Below are 22,665 nucleotides of genomic sequence, written 5' to 3'. Positions count from 1 at the left end.
GTAGCCTCTCCACTACAGATGAACACTAAGGTTCTTTTCAATATCATAATGGAATCTTGCCATACAGCAGTAACTTGTGGTTGCTGTGAAGCTGAACACTGTGACACTGATGTGTCAAATGCAATAATGGTTACCCATGGTGGATAGTGTTTGGTGGAGCTTCCTGATTAAAACAAGCTTGGAAGCAGGAGTGGCATCCACTTCCGAAATAGCTTGCCTCCAGAAACCCTATAAACCTGGAGAAAGGATGAAAGACACACAAGTGTTGAGGATTTTCGTTCATGGGGTCGCTATGAGTCACCTACAACTCGATGGCATCAACAATGGAATCTGTGAATGATGTAACTGCTGAATGTGCTCAACTATAAAGTGAAAGGTTGGAGGTTTGTGTCCACTCAAATCTCATTAGAAGAACGCCCTGGTGATCTACTTCCAAAAATTCATGCATTGAAAACCCAGCGGAGTGCAGTTTTATTCTGACAAGCCTGGGATGTCATGAGTAGGAGGCAGATCAATAGTAAACTAGGGGTTTTAATGTTGTGCTGTATTCTTTGCTTTGTGCTCTCAAGCCCCTTACCTCCCACTCCCTCCCCAAGGTGCCCCATCCTCAGCAATCTTGACACAATAACCCTTTCAGGCCCGCACGGAAGAGCTGGAGGAAGAAATCGAAGCGGAACACACGCTCAGAGCCAAGATTGAGAAGCAGCGCTCTGACCTGGCCAGGGAGCTGGAGGAGATCAGCGAGCGTCTGGAGGAAGCCAGCGGGGCCACTTCTGCCCAGATTGAGATGAACAAGAAGCGGGAGGCTGAGTTCCAGAAACTGCGCAGGGACCTGGAGGAGGCCACCCTGCAGCACGAGGCCACGGCGGCCACGCTGAGGAAGAAGCACGCGGACAGTGTGGCTGAGCTCGGGGAGCAGATCGACAACCTACAGAGGGTCAAACAGAAGCTGGAGAAGGAGAAGAGTGAGCTCAAGATGGAGATTGACGACATGGCCAGCAACATCGAGACAGTCTCCAAATCAAAGGTATGTGACCATCTGCTCTTGGCATGCCAGCTGATGCCCCTGCCTGTGAGTGCGTGTGTATAATTGACATCCTCAAAGTTGCTGCATGCTTTGGATGGAAACCCTCTTCCCCTCTTCCACCTAATCCAAATTCCCCAAATCCATTCAAGTCCTTACAAAAGCCAAGCTGCCCTCAAGTCTATCCTGACTCTTGATAACCTCGTGTGTAACAGGAAAGAACCTTATTCCATTCATTTCCAATGGCCATTCTGGGGGAGAAGAAAACGGACAGACATTTCTCCCAAGGCGCCTTGACGTGGATTCAAACCTTCAAACTTTTGGTTAGTAGGGGCAGGTAGTAAACTGTTCCCGCTGCCCATGGACACAAAGTTCGATTGAATGACCTGCCACCACTCAAGATCCCATTCTCCTTCAAGTCTTATGGAAAACTTCCAATTCATCTGACATTTTCTAGAACTAAACCCATGGCTAGGGAGCTCTGGTGGCTTGGTGATAAGGAATTGGGCTGCCAAATCAAGGGTACATGATTCAAATCCCACCAGCTCCTCCACAGGAGAAAGATGTGACTTACTGCCTCTGAAAACTCACAGGCGGATCAGCTATGAGTTGATTCTGAATTGATGGCACACAACAACAAGAAACCCAGGGTTGGATTATACAAAAGCCTGTCTTCCTAGGGATAGTTCTTGTCCACAGAATCATCAACAGATGCATAGCCTAGGTAGAATTAGGCACATGAGCTGGGAGGGACTCAATTCTATGGAGCTTGAAACATTTAACACTTGGGAAGGGAAGAATTTTTTAAGGGAAAAAAAGATACAAAATTAGGTGTAAAACTAACATTTATTTTAAATTTGAAAACTAAATCCCAAATTACTGAAGCCTTAGAGAGTTAGGTCTCCTTTTAAAGCATTCTCTCTCTAGGTCGTTTTTCAGAAATGCTTACTGAGAAATTCTTTCTCAGGGAAGAGAGTTTGCCTCCCCACATGGAAAATTTTACAGCTTTCCAGAGGGGGGCCTGAAAACTTAAACTACAGGCTTCATGCTTAGCCTGGCACTGGTTACGAAACAACGCTTTCCTCACAGAAAGACTGAACTCCTAGATGTGAGAGAGCTGCCTTCACTCTGGCAGTTCTCTGAGCTGTACTTGAGATGCTCAGCTGGACGAGAAGTGGCTTCAGATGAAAGGCTGTGGGATTCCTGCAGAGGGCTGACCAGAAGGTCAGAGTCTGTCCGGAAAGGAAATGTCAGGTGTGAATCAGGCGCATCTTACTGTCCTCCTTCAGAATCTGAGTTCACGGTCCTGTCCTCTCGAGTTCTTCCTCACTTCCTGGCCACCCTTACTGCCTGAGACGTGACTCCTTTGCTTCCTTGTCTGGTTCCTCATTTTTCTACCCTTTCCCCCTTTCTCGGATCTTTTGCTTCTTCCTCGAAGGCATTGTGTGCATGCGTATGTACCCTCTCTTCTTCATACTCTGGCTCCTGCAGCAAGCAGGGTCAGGTTGCAGTGGAAACTCCAGAAAAAAGCTCTATGGCCGGGGCCAATACTTCCCCTAAAACCTCCCCATAGCTGTGAATTTTCTATGCAATCTACTCCCAATTTTAAAATCCAGTGAAGGAGGAATTTTAGAGTGCTTTTTGGTTTTTTAATTTGTTGTAGCCTTTGATTTTTGCCTTCTGAGGCATCATTCCCTTTTCTGCTACCCCTGATTTAATTTATTCATGCTCCTATTTCATCTTCTCAAAAGGACCTTAAGCTCCTTAGGGACTTTGTTTGAACCAAATTCCCATCTCCTCTGCTACCATCTCACACTTCCCAGTTTAAAGAAAGCTAGACATTTTCTTTTCTATTGCATGAGGTGGAGGTGGAAGGGAAGGGGCCTACAGCTCACATTGGGTTTGAGCAACTTCCACAAACCACTTAGCCATAGGGAGATGGGTCCTTCCCCACCACTTCCACCACAGGGGGCCTTTTGTATTATAAAATGACATTTCCATAGGATTGATCCTATAAAACACAAAGAAAATGAAGGAATGTGTGAAAGACAATGTATATTAATGGTGGAGAAGCTTAATGGGGGAAAAAAGTAACAATAAAATAAAATAGGATAACTAGTAAGATGTATATAAAAGTCCAAAGGGAGAAAAGGAGTGAGCAAGGGGGGTTAGGACGGGCGAGGGGGTTTAGGACCGGGTTGCAGAGATTGGTGGGTGGAGGAAGAAGGTGAAGGAATTAGGAAGGATCCACGGGATCTGAAAAGATGCAGTAATAGATGATCAATGGTGATTCATTGTGTAAAACAATGTATGAGAATGATTGTTAGAAACACAATGTGAATGAAGGAATGTGTGAAACACAGTGTACATGAATGAAACACAATGTAGATGGATTTTGTATGCAAACCAATTAAACTTCAAAAAATAAAACAAACAAAAAATGACATTCTCAATACTGTTCCCTGAATATGTGTTTGTAAACATGCAATCAGAAGATGATATTGACATGGCAAGATACTCATAAGGCGATACAGGTTTCTTTGAGTTGCATCTTTTCACAGATTGTTTTACAAATCATTAAATACTCCACCAACAGCTGATCCTGCAAGCTATTGACAATGAAGCAGCAATCACAAATAAAACAAGGCAAATCTGTAATGATTATGATTTTTTAACCAATCTCTACATGATCTGTATTTTTAGTTTCCCTTAAACAGTCTAGCTCAGTATTGAATATCAAGAACTAATAATGCTGATACATATTGACATCTTTTGAAAGAGTAACATAGAAAGAATGTGCCGGACTGTGGAAGACCAGTTCAGTGAGATCAAGGCCAAGGATGACCAGCAGACACAGCTAATTCATGACCTGAACATGCAGAAGGCCCGGTTGCAGACCCAAAATGGTGAGGTTAGGGCGGGGTGGGCTCTGAAGACGGGCTGGGGCCAGGGATGGATGAGGGTGGGCCTACGGGGTCCTGGGAGAGGAGAGCTCACCGGGGCTGATGCTGGGGCACATCTGCTTGTTAGGGGAGCTGAGCCACCAAGCGGAAGAGAAGGAATCTCTGATTTCACAGCTAACCAAAGGCAAGCAGGCCCTCACTCAGCAGGTCGAGGAGCTGAAGAGGCAACTGGAAGAGGAAACCAAGGTAAGGACTCTTGTCAGATGTTGTTATCGTTAGTTGACACCAAGTCAACTCCAGTCCATGGTGACCCTGTGCAGGAAAACACGGTCGGGCCCTGCACCCTCTTCCTGACCATTGATATGCTGAATCTGCTGCTACAGCCTCTGTGTATGTTGAGTGTCTGCGAGCTTAGGGGGCTCATCCTCTAGTATTGCATTGGACAGTGATTCTGTTGTGATCCATAAGGTTTTGTGGGTCAGTTTTTAGCAGTCAGTCATCAGGAATTACTATCCAGTCTGCTTAGTTTGGGAGCTCAGATGGAATCTGTCCACCCTGGTGATCTTGCAAGTATATATTTTTTTATTATTAATTTCAATGAAAATTTACAGAGACTTTGGATTTCCATTCATTCATTGTTGCACTTTTCTCCATGCCCACCCCTCCCCCCCAGGACACTCCCCTCTTGGAAAAGTAAAAGAAAAATTCTTCCATTGTTTTACCATCCTTTCCTCCAAGTCCACTCCACTGTATCGTGCAAGTATATTAACACTCCTCCACCTCAGTTATCTACAGGGGATATATTCCAAGACCAACAGTGGATTCCTGGGCCTTCCTCTCCTTTGCCGACCCTCCACCCTTCCCACCATCATGTCCTCCTCCAAGGCATAGCCCCTCCTAGCAACATGCCCAAAGTATGTGAGACAAAGCCTCGTCATTCTTGCCTCTAAAGAGCACTCCAGCTGCACCCAAGACATATCTGTTTGTTCTCTTGGCCATCCATGGGACGTTCAGTGTTCTTCTCCAACACCACAGCTCAAAGGCATCAATTCTTTTCCTGTCATCCTTATTCACGGTCTAGCATCATAGCAACATACAAGTCACCACAGTACAGCTGGCTGGCAGAGAGGTTTCAGAGCCCCATAAGAACCAGGAAAATCAGACCGCATAGCATCTGCCCCCACCAGGCGGGCTGGATGCAGAAATTCACTGAGAGGCCTGGAGCATTTCCTCTCTACCCTGTAGTATTTCGTTGTTGCTAATAAGTGCCTTCGATTCAGAACAGACTCATAACTGAACCCCCTCCAGTGTGTTGTCGGAGTCTGTAAATCACATGGGAGGAGACTGCCCATCTTTCTGACCCCAAAGCAGCTGGTTGATTGGCAGCACAAATTCTTACTCACTAGGCCATCAGAGCTCCACCTTGTAGTATGGCAGAAACCTGTTGTTGGAGGCAAGAGATCCTCGGTGTTGAATTTCTTTCATCAGAGTTAGAAAACTCTACCAGAGGGCTCTAACTTCTGGGCAGCTGTGCCCCACAGGGCAGGCTGATAAACTCTCTTCTTCATCAAGACCTCTGTAACCTACCACTGCATCTGGACCATCATGCCTCTGTGGATTCTTTTACTTTGCCTAGTACTTCCTTCCAAATACTTGGAATGCCCCCCCTTCACTCTTAATGTATTGCCTGATCCAATATCTGGTTTTAACTTCTCTTCTTCCAAAAACTCTGCATGATTTTCAGAGAAATCCTTTGCATAAACATGAACAAGCTCTTGACTGCAATACCTAGATGTTTATGATTCCATTACAAGTCTCCCCAGTATCTGTACACTCCTAGTGGGCATGAATAATTTCCCCCACTACAATAGTGAGAACTGGGCACACAGCAGGTACTCAGTAAATGCAGCGGCGTGTGGCCAGCCTTCAGACAGGAATCCAAGATGGCTTGTGGCCAAGCCTTCAGATAGGAATCCAAGATGGCATAAATGCAACTCTGAGATTGCCAGGCTCTGGCCAAGACGTAGAGGGCAAACTTTTGGAATTCCCCCAAGCGTCATCTGCCTCTTATAGACAAGAACAAAGACTATATTTGTCCCTCATCCATTTTCTATTCTGTGGTATTGTCTCTGGCAGACTCGGTGGGGTGGGGGCAATGAAGACCAGAAATAAAACAAGTAATGAGAAGGTCACTGCAGGACAGAAATTGTCCCCTGGTGGCAATGTAGTAGCAACTAGATTTTCCTTATAATAGGTTGACTATTTAGTTGTGTTTTACAAGAACAGAAACGCTCTGAGTGACCAGCACTCTTTCTTTGACAGTGGCACCAGACAGGGCTTGAAACCTGAACTGCCTTTCTGTCCAGGTGGGCATGAGAGAAAGAAACCTCTGGACATGTGCTCTCCTGCTGAGGAATTGAGACAGTGCCCAGCATGGGGACACTGCCCACTGCTGACACCAATGACACTTCTAGGTTTTACACAGTCTCAGCCTTCCATAATATTGCTTTAGAGCATGAGATTTCATTCTCTTCTGATCCTTCTGAACAATCAAGGAAAAGATCTCAGTATAAATAAAACCTCTTTACAACAACAGTTACAACCATTCATTTACTTACTTACCTTTTGAAGAAATAGAAAATATTAAAGCAATAACAATAAATACAATTGAAAAGAACAAAAAACAAGGAATAGAAGAGGTCTTGGACTCAGGGTACTGCAAGCAATAGTCTTTTTTTTTAACAAGGGACATTTTTATTGACTTTTTTTTATAAGAAAAATTTTTATTGACTTTCTTCTCATTATTAGTATATATTTCTACCTTAGGCTATGATATATACTTTATTTTTTTGAAATTAATTTTAATGAAAGTCTGCAGAGATTTAGGGTTTCCAGTCATTCATTGTTGCACTTTTCTCCCTGCCCATCCCCTCCCCTGCCCTCCCCATTCACTCTCCTCCTTAAAAAGTAAAACTCTTTCATTGTTATGCAATCCCTCCCCTCAGGTCCACTCCACTTTGCAGCCTTCATTCTGGACTTCTTGAGCTTCATGTTAGCTTCTGGTTGTTGATGGTGGTGGTTGACATCAAGTTGACCCTGGCCTGTGATAACCTTACACATAACAGAATAAAACAGTGCCCAATCCTGTGTCATCTTTATAATGATCGGTGTGTTTGAGGCCTCCCAGCCTAGGAAGCTAAAGTCCAGAATTATGCTGGACAATATTCTGCGGCCCATAGGACTTTCATTATCTGACTTTCAAAATAGATTACCACCGAAGACAAAAATAAAAACAACAACAGCAATAAAACACCCAAAAAAATTACTGCTACCTGTCTGCCATGACTGGCCCTGTTAGTATTTGCCACACTTCGCATCTCAGTGCCATTGCAACCACAAGCCACAGTAGTACCATGAGCTGATAGATTGGCAGATGGGGACATTGAGAACAGCTCTTCGTTCTCATTGCATTTATTCTTATGATTGTCTCCCATTTCGGGCAAATAGTTATGATTTTCTATTTTCTGTGGTATAATAGTTTACTTTCCAAGAAATATATTTATACCCTGGAGGACATTATACTGAGTGAAATATCTCAGTCACAGAAGGACAAATACTGCATAGTGCCACTGTTGTAAAACACTACTGACATTGGGGTTGCAGGGAGACTGAGAAAAATGGGATAAATTATATATACTGCATTGAAACAGTTGAGGGAGAGAACTGTTTTCAAATAGTTTTATATCCCTTTTAAGGGATATATAATTAGATATTATTGTCATAAAAGGAGTCCAGAATGAAGGCTGTACAGTGGAGTGGGCTTGGGGGCGGGGGGATTGTATAACAATGAAAGAATTTTTCTTTTGCTTTTCAAAGAGAAGAGTGAATTTGTGGGCAGAGAGAAAAATGCAACAATTAATGAATGGAAATCCAAAGTCTCTGTAAACATTCATGAAAATGAATAAAAAATATTTTAATTTTTTTTTAAAAAAGAAATGTATTTAGGCATAATGAGGGAGTCACCCTAAAAAAAAATTCTAGTGAGTAAATAAATGCTATTTCAAGTGGGCTGCATTTGTGAATGCCCCACATGAACAGGTCAAAATTCGGGCAACACTAGTTTAAATTAAGAGACTTCAACTTAAAAATGGTCAGATATTTGTGCCATTTTGTTACCCCTTCAATTCCCAGGCCAAGAACGCCCTGGCCCACGCCCTGCAGTCCTCCCGCCATGACTGCGACCTGCTGCGGGAACAGTATGAGGAGGAGCAGGAATCCAAGGCCGAGCTGCAGAGGGCGCTGTCCAAGGCCAACAGTGAGGTTGCCCAGTGGAGGACCAAATACGAGACGGACGCCATCCAGCGCACGGAGGAGCTGGAGGAGGCCAAGTACAAACTCCGGGGGTTACGGCAGGAGCGGGGACCCCAGGATGCAAGCAAGGGGACAGAGGATTCTTCCTACCTTAGAGACTCTCTCTTCCTCTCTAGGTCCCCATTATAAACATTCAAAGAGTGCCATCCATCCTAAAAGGGTCTGTTGTCCTAAATTGGCCTCCCTGTCGTGTCCCTCATTTCACTTGTCCCATTGTTGGTTCTTTTGCCGCCAAGCACTTTGAGATTCTTCAGATGATATGTGGGTCCTCTTCTTTCATCAAATTCCAGGTCTTACCAGATGCCAATTCCTTAGAGACTATTCACGTTTCTTCCCCTTTAACTTCACTAAACCTTCTGAAATAGTTTCTTTTGGGGGGAGGGGACAGAGATAGCTATGTTGTTGTTGTTGTGTGCTGTTGAGTTCAAATCAACTCATAGCTGGCCTTTCAGTGGGCTTTTAGAAGCAGTACATCTATGCACAGGAGGAGAGTGCCAGTCCTCCCATGGAGCAAGTGATGGATTTGAACCATGTACCTTTGGGATTGCAGCTTCTTACCGATAGCCATCAAAGCCCCTATATCTAGATCTACCTATAGAGAGAGACATAGCTTGTTCTTTAGGAAGAAGCTGGCCCAGCGGCTCCAGGAAGCAGAAGAGAACACGGAAGCAGTGAACTCCAAGTGTGCCTCACTGGAGAAAACCAAGCAGAGGCTCCAGGGAGAAGTGGACGACCTGATGCTTGACCTGGAGCGAGCTAACACGGCTTGTGCCACCCTGGACAAGAAGCAGAGGAACTTCGATAAGGTGCTCCCCCGTCTGTGCAGGGGCAGTCACGATAAGTGGTAACCTTTGACACATGTTCTAGAAACCTCTTGCTTACAACATCATTTACCAGTTTGGGGGTTAGGGATGTGCTATGGGTGCTTCTGGGGTCCCTGGGTGGTGCAAACAGTCAACATGTCACTGTTATTCATCCCAGTCCACCCAGAGGTAGGTGCCTTGGAAGAAAGGTCTGGCAACAAACTTCAAAGATCATAACCATTGAAAATTCAATGCAGCACTGTTCTACTCTGATATACATGGGGCCACCATGAGGTGAAATCAACAGGATGGCAGTGGTTTACTAGTGGATGATTCTGGTCCCATTGCTGCGAGTCCATTCTGACTCATATAAAGTCTCTACCTTATAAGACAGAGTAGAACTACCTCATAGGGTTTCCAAGCCTTGTCTCTACAGAAGTAAGCTAACAGGTCTTCCTCTTATGGAGCTGCTGGTGGGTTCAAACCACCAACGTTTTAGCTAACACTCAAGCTTTTTAGCCACTGCTCCACAAGGCTCCTTAATGACTCTATGCTTTTATAATATTCTCCAAATTGTCTCTGAGTTTCAGCTAAAATGAATTCAAATTCTTTTGAGATCGAAACTGCTCTAAAACATAGCAAAACACCTGTAGGGTTAGGCGTTTGAAGCCACTGGCCTAAAACAAGAGCCACTGTCTTGCTTGGTTGCCCAGGATGGAAGAATGAAGCTCGGCATGCTGACAGAGCTGGTTGACTACAGCTCTCTTTAGTTCCCAGGCCCTTTCTGCTTCTCATACGTCCCCTTGTCATCTGCTAGGTCCTTGCAGAATGGAAGCAGAAACTGGACGAGAGTCAAGCTGAGCTAGAAGCTGCGCAGAAAGAGTCCCGGTCCCTAAGCACTGAAATCTTCAAGATGAGGAATGCATACGAGGAGGTGGTGGATCACTTAGAGACCCTGAAGCGGGAGAATAAAAACCTGCAAGGTGAGCTCCCTCCCAGCCAGAGATGAGTTTTCCTCCTGCCCCCTGTGCTGCTCATCCAAGGCCACCTCCCATGTCCCATTGGCCCCCACAGGCTCTCATCCACCCAACCTCACAGCTTTACAATTTACTCAATACTCAGACCCTCTCAAGAGAGCTCTGGTGGCCTAGGGGAAAGATTGTTGTGCTGCTAACCCACAAGTTAGTGGTTCAAATCCACTAGTTTCTTCTTGGGAAAAAGATGGGCAATCTTCTCTTGTGTGATTTTTAGCCTCTGAAAATCCACTGGAGGGTCAGCTATGAGTTGGTTCTGACTCCATGGCAATGAGTTTTCTCAACATAAAAAAATCCCTGCTGAGAAACTGGACACATTTTGGAAAAACTGAGGGTCCAGTGGGTTGGGAAGCAAGGCCTTCCCAAGACTCTGCCTAGGTGTTTCTCTGTCCTTGGCCACATCATCCAACCTCCTAGAACTTCAGGCCTGACCTACAAATATAGAGTACCAGACCTGATACTCTCCAAAGTCCTTCCTGGTTCTACAAGATGATAACTGTGTGCATTTTCCTTACACTTTTCCCTGTGGTCCCCACTGTGACCGTTTTGAACACTTGTGTGTTTTTCCCCAAGTGTTCTTGTCACTCCTCTCTCTGTATAGTTCAGGTGGGGCAGCACATGGTGTCCTGCCAATACCTCATCAGAGAGGCTTTCTCTCCATACTCTCCTGTATAAATAGCATGAATGAATCACCTGTCCCTCAATTGTCTGGCAAATGCCCATGGTGTAAACCAGCACCTAATTGAGTCTGTCCTTTGCAGAAGAGATATCTGAGTTAACAGAGCAGATTGCAGAAACTGGCAAGAATCTTCAGGAAGTAGAAAAGACCAAGAAACAAGTGGAACAAGAAAAGTCAGATCTCCAAATGGCCTTGGAAGAGGTGGAGGCAAGTGTTGGGGACCAGTCATTTTAAAGTCCAGGAGAATGGGGATGGATGTAGCCTGCACTCGGCCACTGGGGCTCTGCTGGGACTCCGCTAGGAACACTGTCTGGGAAGACAGGGCTGGAACAGCTGTGTTCTGCAAGGCTGTCTCCTGGGTTTCCTCTCATCCCCAGACAGCTCCTTTTGAAAAACAAAGAATGTTTTATTACAGCCTTAGGAAGCAGATCTATCCCCACGCATCCTATGAGTCAGTCCATGTGACCACCCTTGGAACTTTTTTTGTAGTCATCATGGACTCCAGGAATCCCTGTATGATGCAAATGGTTAAGCGTGGAGCTACTTGCTGAAAGATGGGTAGTTCAGACCAATCTCTGGGCACTTGGAAGGCAATCCAACCTTTGAAAAATGTACAGAGTGCAGTTCTACTCTGATACATTGGGTCATCGTGAGTCAGGATCAACTCCACAGTAACTGGAGGACAAAGAAGAGAAATAATATCCCAGACTCCCCTGTTATAAGCAGTTATCACCACAGAGCAAGGCAGAGGTTGAGATGTTTCTAGGGAAATTTGAAATATGAAAGGATAGAAGTGAGTAATGGTGTGATCAATGTACTGTGTTATGTCCTGATCAGAGAATAACTGGGCTTCTAGTGGCTCAGTGCATATGGAGCTGTGCTGCTAACGCAAAGGTGGAGCTTCTCAGGTGGTTCAAATCCACCAGCAGCTCCACGTGGCTCAGGGTGGAGGGAGGAAATTGGGTCAATCTCCTCCAATGTGACTTATTTAGTTTCCAGAACTCACTGGTGGGCCTGCTATTAGTTGTTTCTGACTTGACAGCAATGAGTTGAGCTCAATCTGATTTATAGTCATGTTTTAAATACTAGTTACCAGATTAGGGTTATGTCAGTTATGTCAATAGTAGAGGGGAAATCTCAGAAAAAGGGAGTGAGAATGAATGAATTCACAACTCGAAGAATGCAATCTTCATTGAATTGTATGTGGAGAAATGGTTCAAGTGTTGAATATCTTGTGTATGTATTGACTCAATAACAAAATTAATGGCCAGCAACACCAACGCTGACTAGATACACAGATATAAAGGAAAAATAAGGTATTGTTTGGTAATAACAAGGTTTTAGTGAAAGTGTCATTGCTATGAGGACATTTGGAAGCAAGTTACCTGAACACTCTGAGTGTTGTTGTCTGTTCAGTAATTAATACTTTAACACTCATTTGGTCTTAACCAGAATGAAAAGGTCCCTTGGAGGCAGATGACGCCATATACTCCTAATTGCTCCTCTCCTCTCCCCAGGGGTCCTTGGAACATGAAGAGAGCAAGATCTTGCGTGTTCAGCTAGAGCTGAGTCAGGTGAAGTCTGAACTTGACCGGAAGGTCACTGAGAAGGATGAGGAAATTGAACAACTGAAAAGAAACAGCCAGCGGGCAGCAGAGGCCACACAGAGCCTGCTGGAGGCAGAGATCCGGAGCAGGAATGATGCCCTGAGGCTGAAGAAGAAGATGGAAGGAGACCTCAATGAGATGGAGATTCAGCTGGGCCACGCCAACCGCCAGGTGGCTGATACCCAGAAACACCTGCGCACAGTGCAGGGCCAGCTAAAGGTGAGACGGCCTGGGCCACTGGTCCCAGGTCCACAGGCCCCAGGTCCACAGGGCTTAGCAGTCTTGTGCCTCCAGCTTCACACTTGGTTCCCTGCAGGACTCCCAGCTGCACCTGGATGACGCCCAGAGGAGCAACGAGGACCTCAAGGAGCAGCTGGCCATCGTGGAGCGCAGGAATGGCCTCCTGCTGGAGGAGCTGGAGGAGATGAAGGTGGCCCTGGAACAGACAGAGCGTACGCGACGCCTGTCTGAGCAGGAGCTGCTGGATGCCAGTGACCGCGTGCAGCTGCTGCATTCCCAGGTTTGCCCACTGGGTGCCTTTGTGGCTCACTGTAACCTAACTCACTCTCACCAGGTGCTGTTGACTCCAACTGATAGCAGTCCCATCTGTCAGAGTGGAACTGCATTTTGCAGAGTTTTCTGAATGAGATCCTCGGGCTTTTGTTCCAAAGCACCTCTGGGTGGACAGGAAACTGTGGTCAAAACCCATTAAGCATTCACACCAGCTAGGGGCTCCAACTCTGACTATAGATGCACATATTTCAGAACTTCTCTTTTATCTGAACATATCATTTCATGCACGTTACAGGAAAGCCAATGAAAGAAAAGATTAATTATCACATAAAGGAGGTAGAGAAGGCTTCACAGAGGGGGTGCTATCTTAGAAAATTGGATTTTCTTTGGAAAGAATTGTTTTTGTCACTTTTATGAAACTTTAAAGAGAATTCATTTTTTAAAAAGGAAAATTGCAAGCAAACAAATAAGGGAAAATCAGCTATACTGATAACATCTTGGGATGTCATTTTAATTGCTTGTCTATACATAAATATTATATATTTGGTAAAATATAGTTTTTTCAGCATATTGTTTTCACTTACCAATAAACAAATACTACACTTTTAAACAGTCTTTTATGATAGGATTTTAATGGCAGAAAAGTAGGCCATTCTAGTTGAGTATCATGGGATTTAAATCCGGTCTCTATGAGTGGACTAGGGTACTCTGTGGTATAGTTCATAGAGAACTGATCCGCTAGCCCAAAGGTCACCTCTCTGTGGCAGTTCAAGCTCAGTGGGATAAAGATGGTCAATCTCCTTCTGTGAGGTTTAGAGCCTCCAAAAGCCCACTTAAAAAGTCAACTAAGAATTGCTTCCGACTGGATAGCAATGACTTTTACTTTGATGATAAAAATTATTACAAAGAATGCTATTATATGCTTAGTTTTAATTGCTTGTTCATATATACACAGAAATGGACTCGTGACATGAAGCTGCAGGCAGAAGGATGGACAGTCTCCTCTCTTGCGAATAACTGCCCCTGAAAACCCGCCAGAGGGTCTGCTATGGGTCGGTTCCAACTGTACAGTGCGCAGCAACAGTAACAAATTGATATTATTCCTAAAAATAAAATAGTTCCTTGAAGTAAAAATTCAGGGTCATAAGAGTAAACTCATTGCTGTCAAGGCAGAATTGACTCACAGCTGACCCTCTACTGGGTTTCCAATGCTGTAAGGAGCATGGAAGGAGATTGTGTGTCTTTTTCATGTGGAGTCATGCCACAGGCGGGTTTGAACTCAGAGAGGTGTGTCCTGTGGGTTAGCAATGCAGCTCCCTACCCACTGCACCACCTGAGCTTCCTCAAAAGAGTAAAGCCATTCATCCATATGATACCAAATTGTTCCTTAACGATGTCTTCCTAACTTTTGTTTCCCTTGAGAAAATCTGTAGAATGTTTTCTACAGACTATATAAAATCTTCACTATAGGTTTTTTCAATTTTACAAATTTAATTGTTGAAAATAATTTGCTGGTTTCATGTTTCTTTCATTACTAATGAAGTAGGGTATTTGGCATATTAGGCATTTGCATTTCTTCTATTATGATTTCTTTCTGTGTGTTTCTTTTCCCCTTATGGCTTTATTATTTATATGTTACACATTGTAAATTTCTTGTCTTATAGGTTAAGGAATATAATAGCTTTGTAATAATATATAGTAATTTTTTTATTTTTAATTCCCTTATAATTACATTTATAATATCTTTTTATAACCGAAATTATTTTTATTTTGTATAGTTATATCCACCAGTCTTTTCTCTCTCCCAGTAATCTATTCCCTCCTCAAATATTTTGGGGAACTCTGGCTGCCTAGTGGTGAGAAGCTGTGCTGCAGTCCCAAAGATTTGCCTCCCCGCAGGTGCTCTGCTGGAGTAGGATGGGCAGTCTCCTCACACGTGATTGACTTACTGCCTCTGAAAACCCATTAGAGGGCCAGCTTTGAGTCAGTTCTGATTCATTGGCACACAACAACAACTTCTATTATACTAAGTTCTATCTTGGTATTTATTTGATTCCTTCAAGTACAGTGTTGAGTCTGAGGAGGTCTCATGATGTCAACAGTGAAGCAGTACCTAGCAGGCCACCCATGGGAAGCAAAAAAATGGGGCAGCAACGTGCCTGGCTTTCTTCCCCACCCAGCCCCCTACCTCTCAAGTGTGTTGAGTGACTAAGAAAAACCCACAACCATGATCTCTAATCTCCCTTGATAGAACACAAGCCTGATAAATACCAAGAAAAAGCTAGAAGCAGACATAGCTCAATGCCAAGCAGAAGTGGAAAACTCCATCCAGGAGTCCAGAAATGCAGAGGAGAAGGCCAAGAAGGCCATCACGGACGTAAGCGCTGTTCTTTCTTTTCAGAGATGGTGTTAAGAGACATGAGCAGGCAGTTTTGAGCCAGAGCTTGGCAAGTGGGCCTCAGTCCTTATGACCTCCAGTAAGGGGTGGCTTCCTGGAGAGATGTAATGAGTGAGTGAAGGGGAAAGAAAATAAAACAAACCAGCTGCTGTTTTGGTATGTGCATAAATAGTCTGTTGTGACTTTCTGGAAGCAGACTACCATATTGTTCTTCCAGAGGAACTTGGAGTGGATTTAAACCACCAGCCTTCCAGTGAATAGTTGAGTGCTTAACTGTTTGAGTCACCCAGCGACCCCTAGTGGAGGCAAAATGAGAAGGATGCTAACAGTGATGAGTGGTGCATTGATGGCTTGAGTCAGGGATATAAAATATCTCTACTTGCCACCCTCAGTAGATTTGCAAGCATGCCACACCACAGTGAGATTCTAGACCTTGATAGTATCTTTTGTGTCCTTGGAGTAGAGATGGGCTGGATGACCTATTAATATTTCCTGTCACCTCAACCAGGCCGCCATGATGGCCGAGGAGCTGAAGAAGGAGCAGGACACCAGCGCCCACCTGGAGCGGATGAAGAAGAACCTGGAGCAGACGGTGAAGGACCTGCAGCACCGTCTGGACGAGGCTGAGCAGCTGGCCCTGAAGGGTGGCAAGAAGCAGATCCAGAAACTAGAGACGCGGGTAGAGTGGCTTGTGAGGATTCTTGCTGTAGAAGTGACCTCTCATTCAACCTCCTCAGACAGACCCACAATCCAGAAATGTGGGTGATAGGGGTAGATGCGCATTGACTGAGTAGATCGCAAAGCTAATTTCAAGACTAGTTGCAATATACTGTATGGGCCAGATCATCCACCTCTTTCTCCTTCCCTTCACTGACCCCTTCCCGCAACCAAAGAAAACAGTTATCATTAAATCAATTACATGGATAGAGACCCATGAGTGTCAGGGTAGAGCAGAACACTAACTACTCCACAGGTTCCCAATGGCTGGTTCTTTTGGGAAGTTGATCACCTCTGGGTGAACCTGAACTGCCAACCTTTGAGTTAGTAGCTAAGCTTGCTAACTTTGTACCATCCATGAATACCCCCTAACAAGTGGAAAGCCATTAAGCACACTTCTGCCGGTTGTAGCTGTGTTTTTTAAATGTTCCAATACTGGTTTTAGAAGGATTCATGTCTATGTAAACAGTAAGTTACCCTTTAAAGTTCCATACTTTGTAATACAAACTTTGTTATGATTTACAATTTGGACCAACTTTTTCTTTTCTGTGCAGTGGCTCATCCTACATAAAATCTGCAAATTCCCTTTATTCCCTCCATCCTCCTCTTGGGCCTGACTTTCTTCCCAGCTTTTTTGATCTCTAAATGCAGTTGGCAATTCCGGACTATTTCTCATGCCATGCTGGATGTGGGCTAATTAGTGTTCCTTCTTTTAAATAGAAAAGAAAAGAAAAACAATTACTGTGGAATCATTCTGAGTAACAACCACCTCATGTATGTAAGAGCAGAACCATGTTCCACAGAGTCTTCAAAGGCTGATTTCTCAGAAGTTAGCTCACTGGGCATGTCTACTAAGGTTCCTCTGGGTGCATTCAAACTTCTGACCTTTCAGTTAGCAGCTGAGTACATTCACTGGTCATACCACCCAGGGATGGCTCCTCCAAGTTGGTGCATCAGGACCCTTAAATGTGCTGTGCAGCTCTGGGCTTTGTGTTTTCATTCCCCTCCCCCCACCTTGAGTCTAAATATTTTCTTGCTATTCTTTTATTTCTTTGCTGATTGTTCCCTTCCCCTCTTGAATCTTTTGTGTTTCCTTTAAGACCTAGCACAGTTTACTTTGTTTTCAAAATGGGCTCCACTCACCGTTGACATTTTTGAGAAGGACCGTATGGAGGAAGTTGCCAGCACACCTCCAGTGTCTTAGAGAGAGAGGAAGTGAAGAGGTGGGAGACAAGGAGATGAGGAGGAGGGAGAGAGGAGGAAGCAATATTTCCCAGCAGGAAAGCCCCAGATACCATCATCATTTATACCCACCATCCAAGAGCATGGTCACCAGGAACTGAACATCATAAGCCCACTGCTTCTGAGTCAGTCCTGACTCATAGCATCCCTATAAGACAAGTAGCTGTGTATGTAAGGATTTCCAGACTAAATCCTTACTGAAGCAGGCTGTCACACCTCTCTTCTGAGGGACAGCTGGTGGGCTCAAACCATCACCTTTCAGTTAGCAGTCAAGTGCTTTAACCACTGCCCCATCAGGACTCAGAGCCTTTACATGAGAAGGCCATAGACAAGTCAGCAGGGAACATAAACACTGTTGTTGTTGTTGTTGTTGTTGTTGTTGTTGTTGTTATTTGTTGTTGTTATGTGCCGTCGAGTTGTTTGCGACTCATAGCGACCCTATGTACAACAGCCCTAAACCCTGCTCTATCCTGTGCCAATCACATTGCCTCTGACACACCCATCCCGATTAACCCAGTCACTGAATCAATCCATCTCATAGAGGGTCTTCCCCTCTTGCGACCTTCCACCCTCCGAAGTATGATGTCCCTCTCCAAGGACCTGTCCCTCCTTGCAACATGCCCAAAGTATGTCAGACGAAGCCCCAGAATCCTTGCCTCCAAGGAGAAGCCTGGTTTAACCCTCTCCAGGATAAATCTTTGTTTTCTTGGCAGTCCATGGTACATTCAATACTCTTCTCCAGCACCACAGCTCAAAGGCATCAATTCTCCTTCGGTCTTCCCTAGTTATTGTCCAGCTCTCTGATGCATAACAAGTGATTGCAAAGACCATGGTCTGTATCAGGCACACCTTAGTCTCCAGAGAGATACCGTAAAGACTAAGGAACGTAATTTAAGGAATTATTCTTAATAATTCCCAGACCTAGTCTCTGAATTAATTCAGACCTCATAAGTTCCTCTCTATGTATGTAGATATGTCCCATGCCAGCCCTCTTTCATTCTGATTTCTGTGCCATCAGGGAGCCCTCAACCAAGCTCCCCCTGGCACAGTGAGGTGCTTTAACTGCCCTCCTATCCCCAGCTGCCCTGTTATATGGGCCCTGAAGTCCTGCAGAGGTCTTAAAGGCATCTCAGGTAAAGTCTTTTTCTGAATCTGATGAAACATACCTCCCCAGGACACAGGGGATGCTTTGGAGCAGTGCGCAGAGAAGGCCTGGTGCCCACAGTCACGTTAAGGTGGATTTGGCCAGTCTCTGAGGCTGCAGGGATGCCCAGCAGAGTGGGGAGTGTTTCTCGTTGTCCCTGCTTTGCTCTCTCCACTTTGTAGAATCAGGATCAGGACTGGTGTCCTGCATTCTCAGTGCTGATCTCTCCCCTTGGAGTCCCTGAGTGGTTCAGATGGCTAACATGTCCAGCTGCTAGCCAAAAGGCTGGAGGTTCAAATCTACCCAGTTAGAAAGTCTTGGCAATTGACTTCCAATAAATGAGGCACTGAAAATTCTGTGGAATGTGGTTCTGCTCTGCCACAGATGGAGCCATCATGGGTTAGAATTTATTTGACCACCACTATTATCTCCTCCAGAGCCTACAGAAAAGGCAGAGGCACCTCTGACGGTAATAGCCCCGGTATAGTAGAGAATTATTGTTATGAAACACCCCCACCTGTTTGACTTAATTTCATCTCCCCAATCGAGGTAGGCTAGGTGGGAATTCTAATCTTTCCTCCATTCTCAGTCATAAGCCATGCTCCAAATGTGCCGACATGCTCAGTAGTGGCAATTGACTTGCTTTGGACCAATAAATGATGGGGCCAGGCTCCTACACTGCTTTGACGGCTCCTGGGCTCTCTCCACAACACTGCTGCCTGCTGCACCACCATATTGCTGTTAGGTGCCACTGGGTCAACTACAGTTCTTAGTGACCCCATGAGGAAGGCATCTGAGCCTTGCCCCATCCTGTGCCATCCTCACCGTCTCTGATATGCCTGAGCCCTGTGTCAGTCCGTCTTGTTGAGAGCCTTCCTCCTTTCTCCGACCCTCCACTTTTGCAAGAAAAATGTCTTTTCCAGGACTGGACTCTTCTAACAACTTGCCCAAAGCATGTGAGATCCCAGATCTCACACAAATGACCATGGAGATACCACCTGCAGGGACAAGTAAAGGGTCAGAAGTCCAGCCTGTGCCCCTCGCTAAGCTGCAAGACCCCAGAGCTTCACTGAGCTTCACTGAGCTTGACCCAACAGCCAAGCTGTGTGCACCTGAGGCTCCACCAGCCCCCAGAGGGCATGCATCTTGTTCTCATGGTCACTCTGTAGACGAGTGGTGGTCAGGTGCATTAATGCCTGGTTCCTAGGAGGAGACACCTTTGCAAAAAAGAACTGGCGGATCTTAAGTCCACTCTAAAATGGCACGCACACGAGCACGCGAGAGGAGGCTAGGAGACCTGACTTGAATCTCTACTTTCCCCCCATGCCCAGGTTCGGGAGCTAGAAAGTGAGCTGGATGCTGAGCAGAAGAGGGGTGCCGAAGCTCTCAAGGGGGCCCACAAGTATGAAAGAAAAGTCAAGGAAATGACTTACCAGGTGGGTACCACACAGACTTCAGGAACACTCTGCCAGTCACATCCATGAGGAGTAATGGTCCTGCCTTCTCTGTCCACAGGCTGAGGAAGACCGCAAGAACATCCTCCGACTGCAGGACCTAGTGGACAAGCTGCAGGCCAAAGTGAAATCTTACAAGAGGCAGGCGGAGGAGGCTGTGAGTGCTGAGGTCCCAGGGACACGTCCTGGGGAGCCTGTAACACTGCCAGCTCAGGGGTCACCACTATCCCTGACACCCAGGGGCCCTGGGGACACATCCCAGGGAGCTTTTGACACTGTTAGCCTGGGAGGGTGGTCATCACTAGCTCTGATACTCAGGGTCCCTGAGGACACATCTCAAAGAGCTGTGACCCTGATAGCCCAGGGGTCATCACTATCCCTGACAATCAGGGGCCCTGAGAACACATCCCAGGGAGCTTTTGACACTGTCAGCCTGGGTGTCACCACTAGTCCTTATACCCAGGGTTCCTGAGGACACATCCCAGAGGGCCTGTGGTCTTGCCACCTGCATGTCACCACTAGCCCTGACACCAGGAGCAGGGTGCGATTGAGCGAAGTTCATTGGGTCTCAGAGTTGCAGCTTCATTTGGAAACTATAAACATAGGGACACTAGCCTCCTCTCTCGATAGTGTTGGGCACATCTTCCAATTCATTCACCGTCACACCATTTGCCTTACCACACTTGACATTACCCATTTTCTCCCCTTCACTTCACCTCAGCCTGCCTCACTTGATCCTACCCACCCTGACTCAGTCTCTCCACTATTCTGACTCGGTGTCCCCACCCCAGCCACCACAACACCTCCCTGACTCTGCCTAGCCACCTCCACCCACCTTCCCAGACTTCCCCACATCCCTGTGGTAACCTCATCTTAATTCACCTCATCCTACAGCCTTCTCCCCTCTGCCCTTCCTTGCCGCTCCTAACTCATATCACTCCCTCCCCTCCTCTTCCATCTAGTGAAATCAGCACGAAAGAACAGAAAGAGCTTCATTCCGTTTTTCTCAAAATCTCTCCGAGGACATGAGGTCTGCAGGATGTTAATAGGAAGGAGCTGATGTTGGGGGTGGGGGGAACTCTGGTGCTTGAGTGGTAAGAAATTACTCTGCCAATGCTGCCAATGCAATGGTTCAAATCTGCCAGCTTTTCCACAGGAGATAAAGGGGCAACCTCCTCCTGTGCAATTTACTGCCTTTGAAACCCCCCTGGAGGATCAGCTAGGGGGCAGTTCTGGCTCCATGGTACACAACAGGGGTTGGAAAGTGTTTCTACAAAACAAAAATTCTTTCATGAAACTTTAGATTAAACAGTTAGGATGGCCACTTTACTTGAAGAATTCTCATCTTTTATAGATTAGCTCTCAGGGAGGGGTGTAGAAGAAGGGAGTGTTGTGGAAAGCCCACTTTCTGCACATGACTGACCCTGGAGTTTCTTATTCTCTGCAGAGCACCCCACAGACTAGGGCTCAGAGGAATGCACTTTGGGGCCCCTACCTAGACACTTGGCTAGACATGTGTTGTCACTCCCTGCCCTCCTTCCTGTGCCCTGGTCATTTTTGCCCAGACCTCATGGTTAAGTAGGGGAAGGATTGGTCCCTGCTGGATAAGTATAATCCCAACAAAGTTGGTCAGGCCAGGCAGGCATGCAGAAGCCCACATAATTCAAGGACCATGGTGGTGGTTGTTATTAGGTGGCAAGGACAGGCCACCTCAGAGTGAGAGTAAGGGACTTCCTCAGCCTCCCAGCCCTCGCCTTCCGTTTCAGGAGGAGCAAGCCAACACACAGCTGTCCAGGTGCCGGAGGGTCCAGCACGAGCTGGAGGAGGCGGAGGAGAGGGCCGACATCGCTGAGTCCCAGGTCAACAAGCTGCGGGCCAAGAGCCGGGATGTGGGAGGCCAGGTAAGCACAGACACCCAGGTGTGGCTCCTTTCCAAGGATCCCAAGACTCAGAGGAGCCCTCAGGGAGGCTGAGGAAGCTGCCCATGTTCCCTTCTTCCCTGTGAGGTCACAGCCTCACAGATGCAGCCACAGTAGCAAAGGCTCTGTGAGCTCAGGCTGCAAAGAGAAGGAGCAGCGAGATGTGCAAGGGAGATAGACACCTTGTCTTCCCTTTTCCCCTGTTGCTGAAGGAGCTCCCCAAGGACGTTCTGCTTTTCAGGAGCTCCATTCACTCCCAGTTCCTTGATTGGTTTGTCTTTACAAGGGAGCAGAGGGACACAAAGCCGTCCCTCAGTGCTTCTCCGAAGCCCCAGCCTTCATAGCCGCTCACTTGAGGACGAAGCTCAGTCTCCCATTCGGCTTGACTCACTTTCTGTGCACAAATTGTTTTTCTTACACAGAAGATGGAAGAATGAAGCCCTCCTGATGCGCGTTGCCATGGGACAACTCAGTGAGAGCTGAAGAAAAATGTTATGAGAAATAAATTCTCCTAAGCACTTGAGTTTCTGGCTCGGCTGTGTTTATTATATGTTCCTTTTACCTTCGGTAGGAAAAAAACCCCAAACCATTTACTGTTTCGTGGATTCTGGCTCATTGTGACCGCTAGCCTGAGAGAGCAGCACTGTGGGCCATAGAGTTTCAATCATGGGTTTTTTGGAAGTAGATTACCAAGCCTTTTTTTTTAACATTCAAAGACTTTATTTTAAAAAATAAATAAATAAAAAGGAGATGGAAGGGGGAGCTGTGTCACATGAATAAGTACCAGGGGTTAGCAGTTCAATAAATCCTTTTTGTGGATAAAATTTAACTCATAACAAGAGATGAGAGACATTACC

The 22,665-nt window shown here is 45.9% G+C and overlaps 1 protein-coding gene across 1 annotated transcript in view; it reads left to right on the top strand.

Annotated features, from left to right (window-relative positions):
* The window catches only part of MYH13 (myosin, heavy chain 13, skeletal muscle), a 73,624-nt gene extending 51,762 nt beyond the window's left edge, over nucleotides 1-21,862 (top strand). The window contains exons 25-38 of the mRNA XM_006898577.1: nucleotides 638-1,027; nucleotides 3,804-3,930; nucleotides 4,055-4,173; nucleotides 8,119-8,315; nucleotides 8,921-9,104; nucleotides 9,919-10,084; nucleotides 10,897-11,021; nucleotides 12,332-12,640; nucleotides 12,738-12,941; nucleotides 15,186-15,311; nucleotides 15,841-16,011; nucleotides 19,767-19,871; nucleotides 19,951-20,046; nucleotides 21,656-21,862. Coding sequence (XP_006898639.1) covers nucleotides 638-1,027; nucleotides 3,804-3,930; nucleotides 4,055-4,173; nucleotides 8,119-8,315; nucleotides 8,921-9,104; nucleotides 9,919-10,084; nucleotides 10,897-11,021; nucleotides 12,332-12,640; nucleotides 12,738-12,941; nucleotides 15,186-15,311; nucleotides 15,841-16,011; nucleotides 19,767-19,871; nucleotides 19,951-20,046; nucleotides 21,656-21,862 — 2,526 coding nt within the window. The remainder of the gene's footprint in view (nucleotides 1-637; nucleotides 1,028-3,803; nucleotides 3,931-4,054; nucleotides 4,174-8,118; nucleotides 8,316-8,920; nucleotides 9,105-9,918; nucleotides 10,085-10,896; nucleotides 11,022-12,331; nucleotides 12,641-12,737; nucleotides 12,942-15,185; nucleotides 15,312-15,840; nucleotides 16,012-19,766; nucleotides 19,872-19,950; nucleotides 20,047-21,655) is intronic.
* The last annotated feature ends 803 nt before the right edge of the window (nucleotides 21,863-22,665 follow it).

This window comes from Elephantulus edwardii, unplaced genomic scaffold (assembly GCF_000299155.1).
Source record: "Elephantulus edwardii isolate Elephantulus edwardi_28Jun2011 unplaced genomic scaffold, EleEdw1.0 scaffold00233, whole genome shotgun sequence".
NCBI classification, from domain to species: Eukaryota; Metazoa; Chordata; class Mammalia; order Macroscelidea; family Macroscelididae; genus Elephantulus; species Elephantulus edwardii.
The sequence above is the reverse complement of the archived record's forward strand: the minus strand, read 5'-3'. Positions and strand labels throughout refer to the sequence as shown.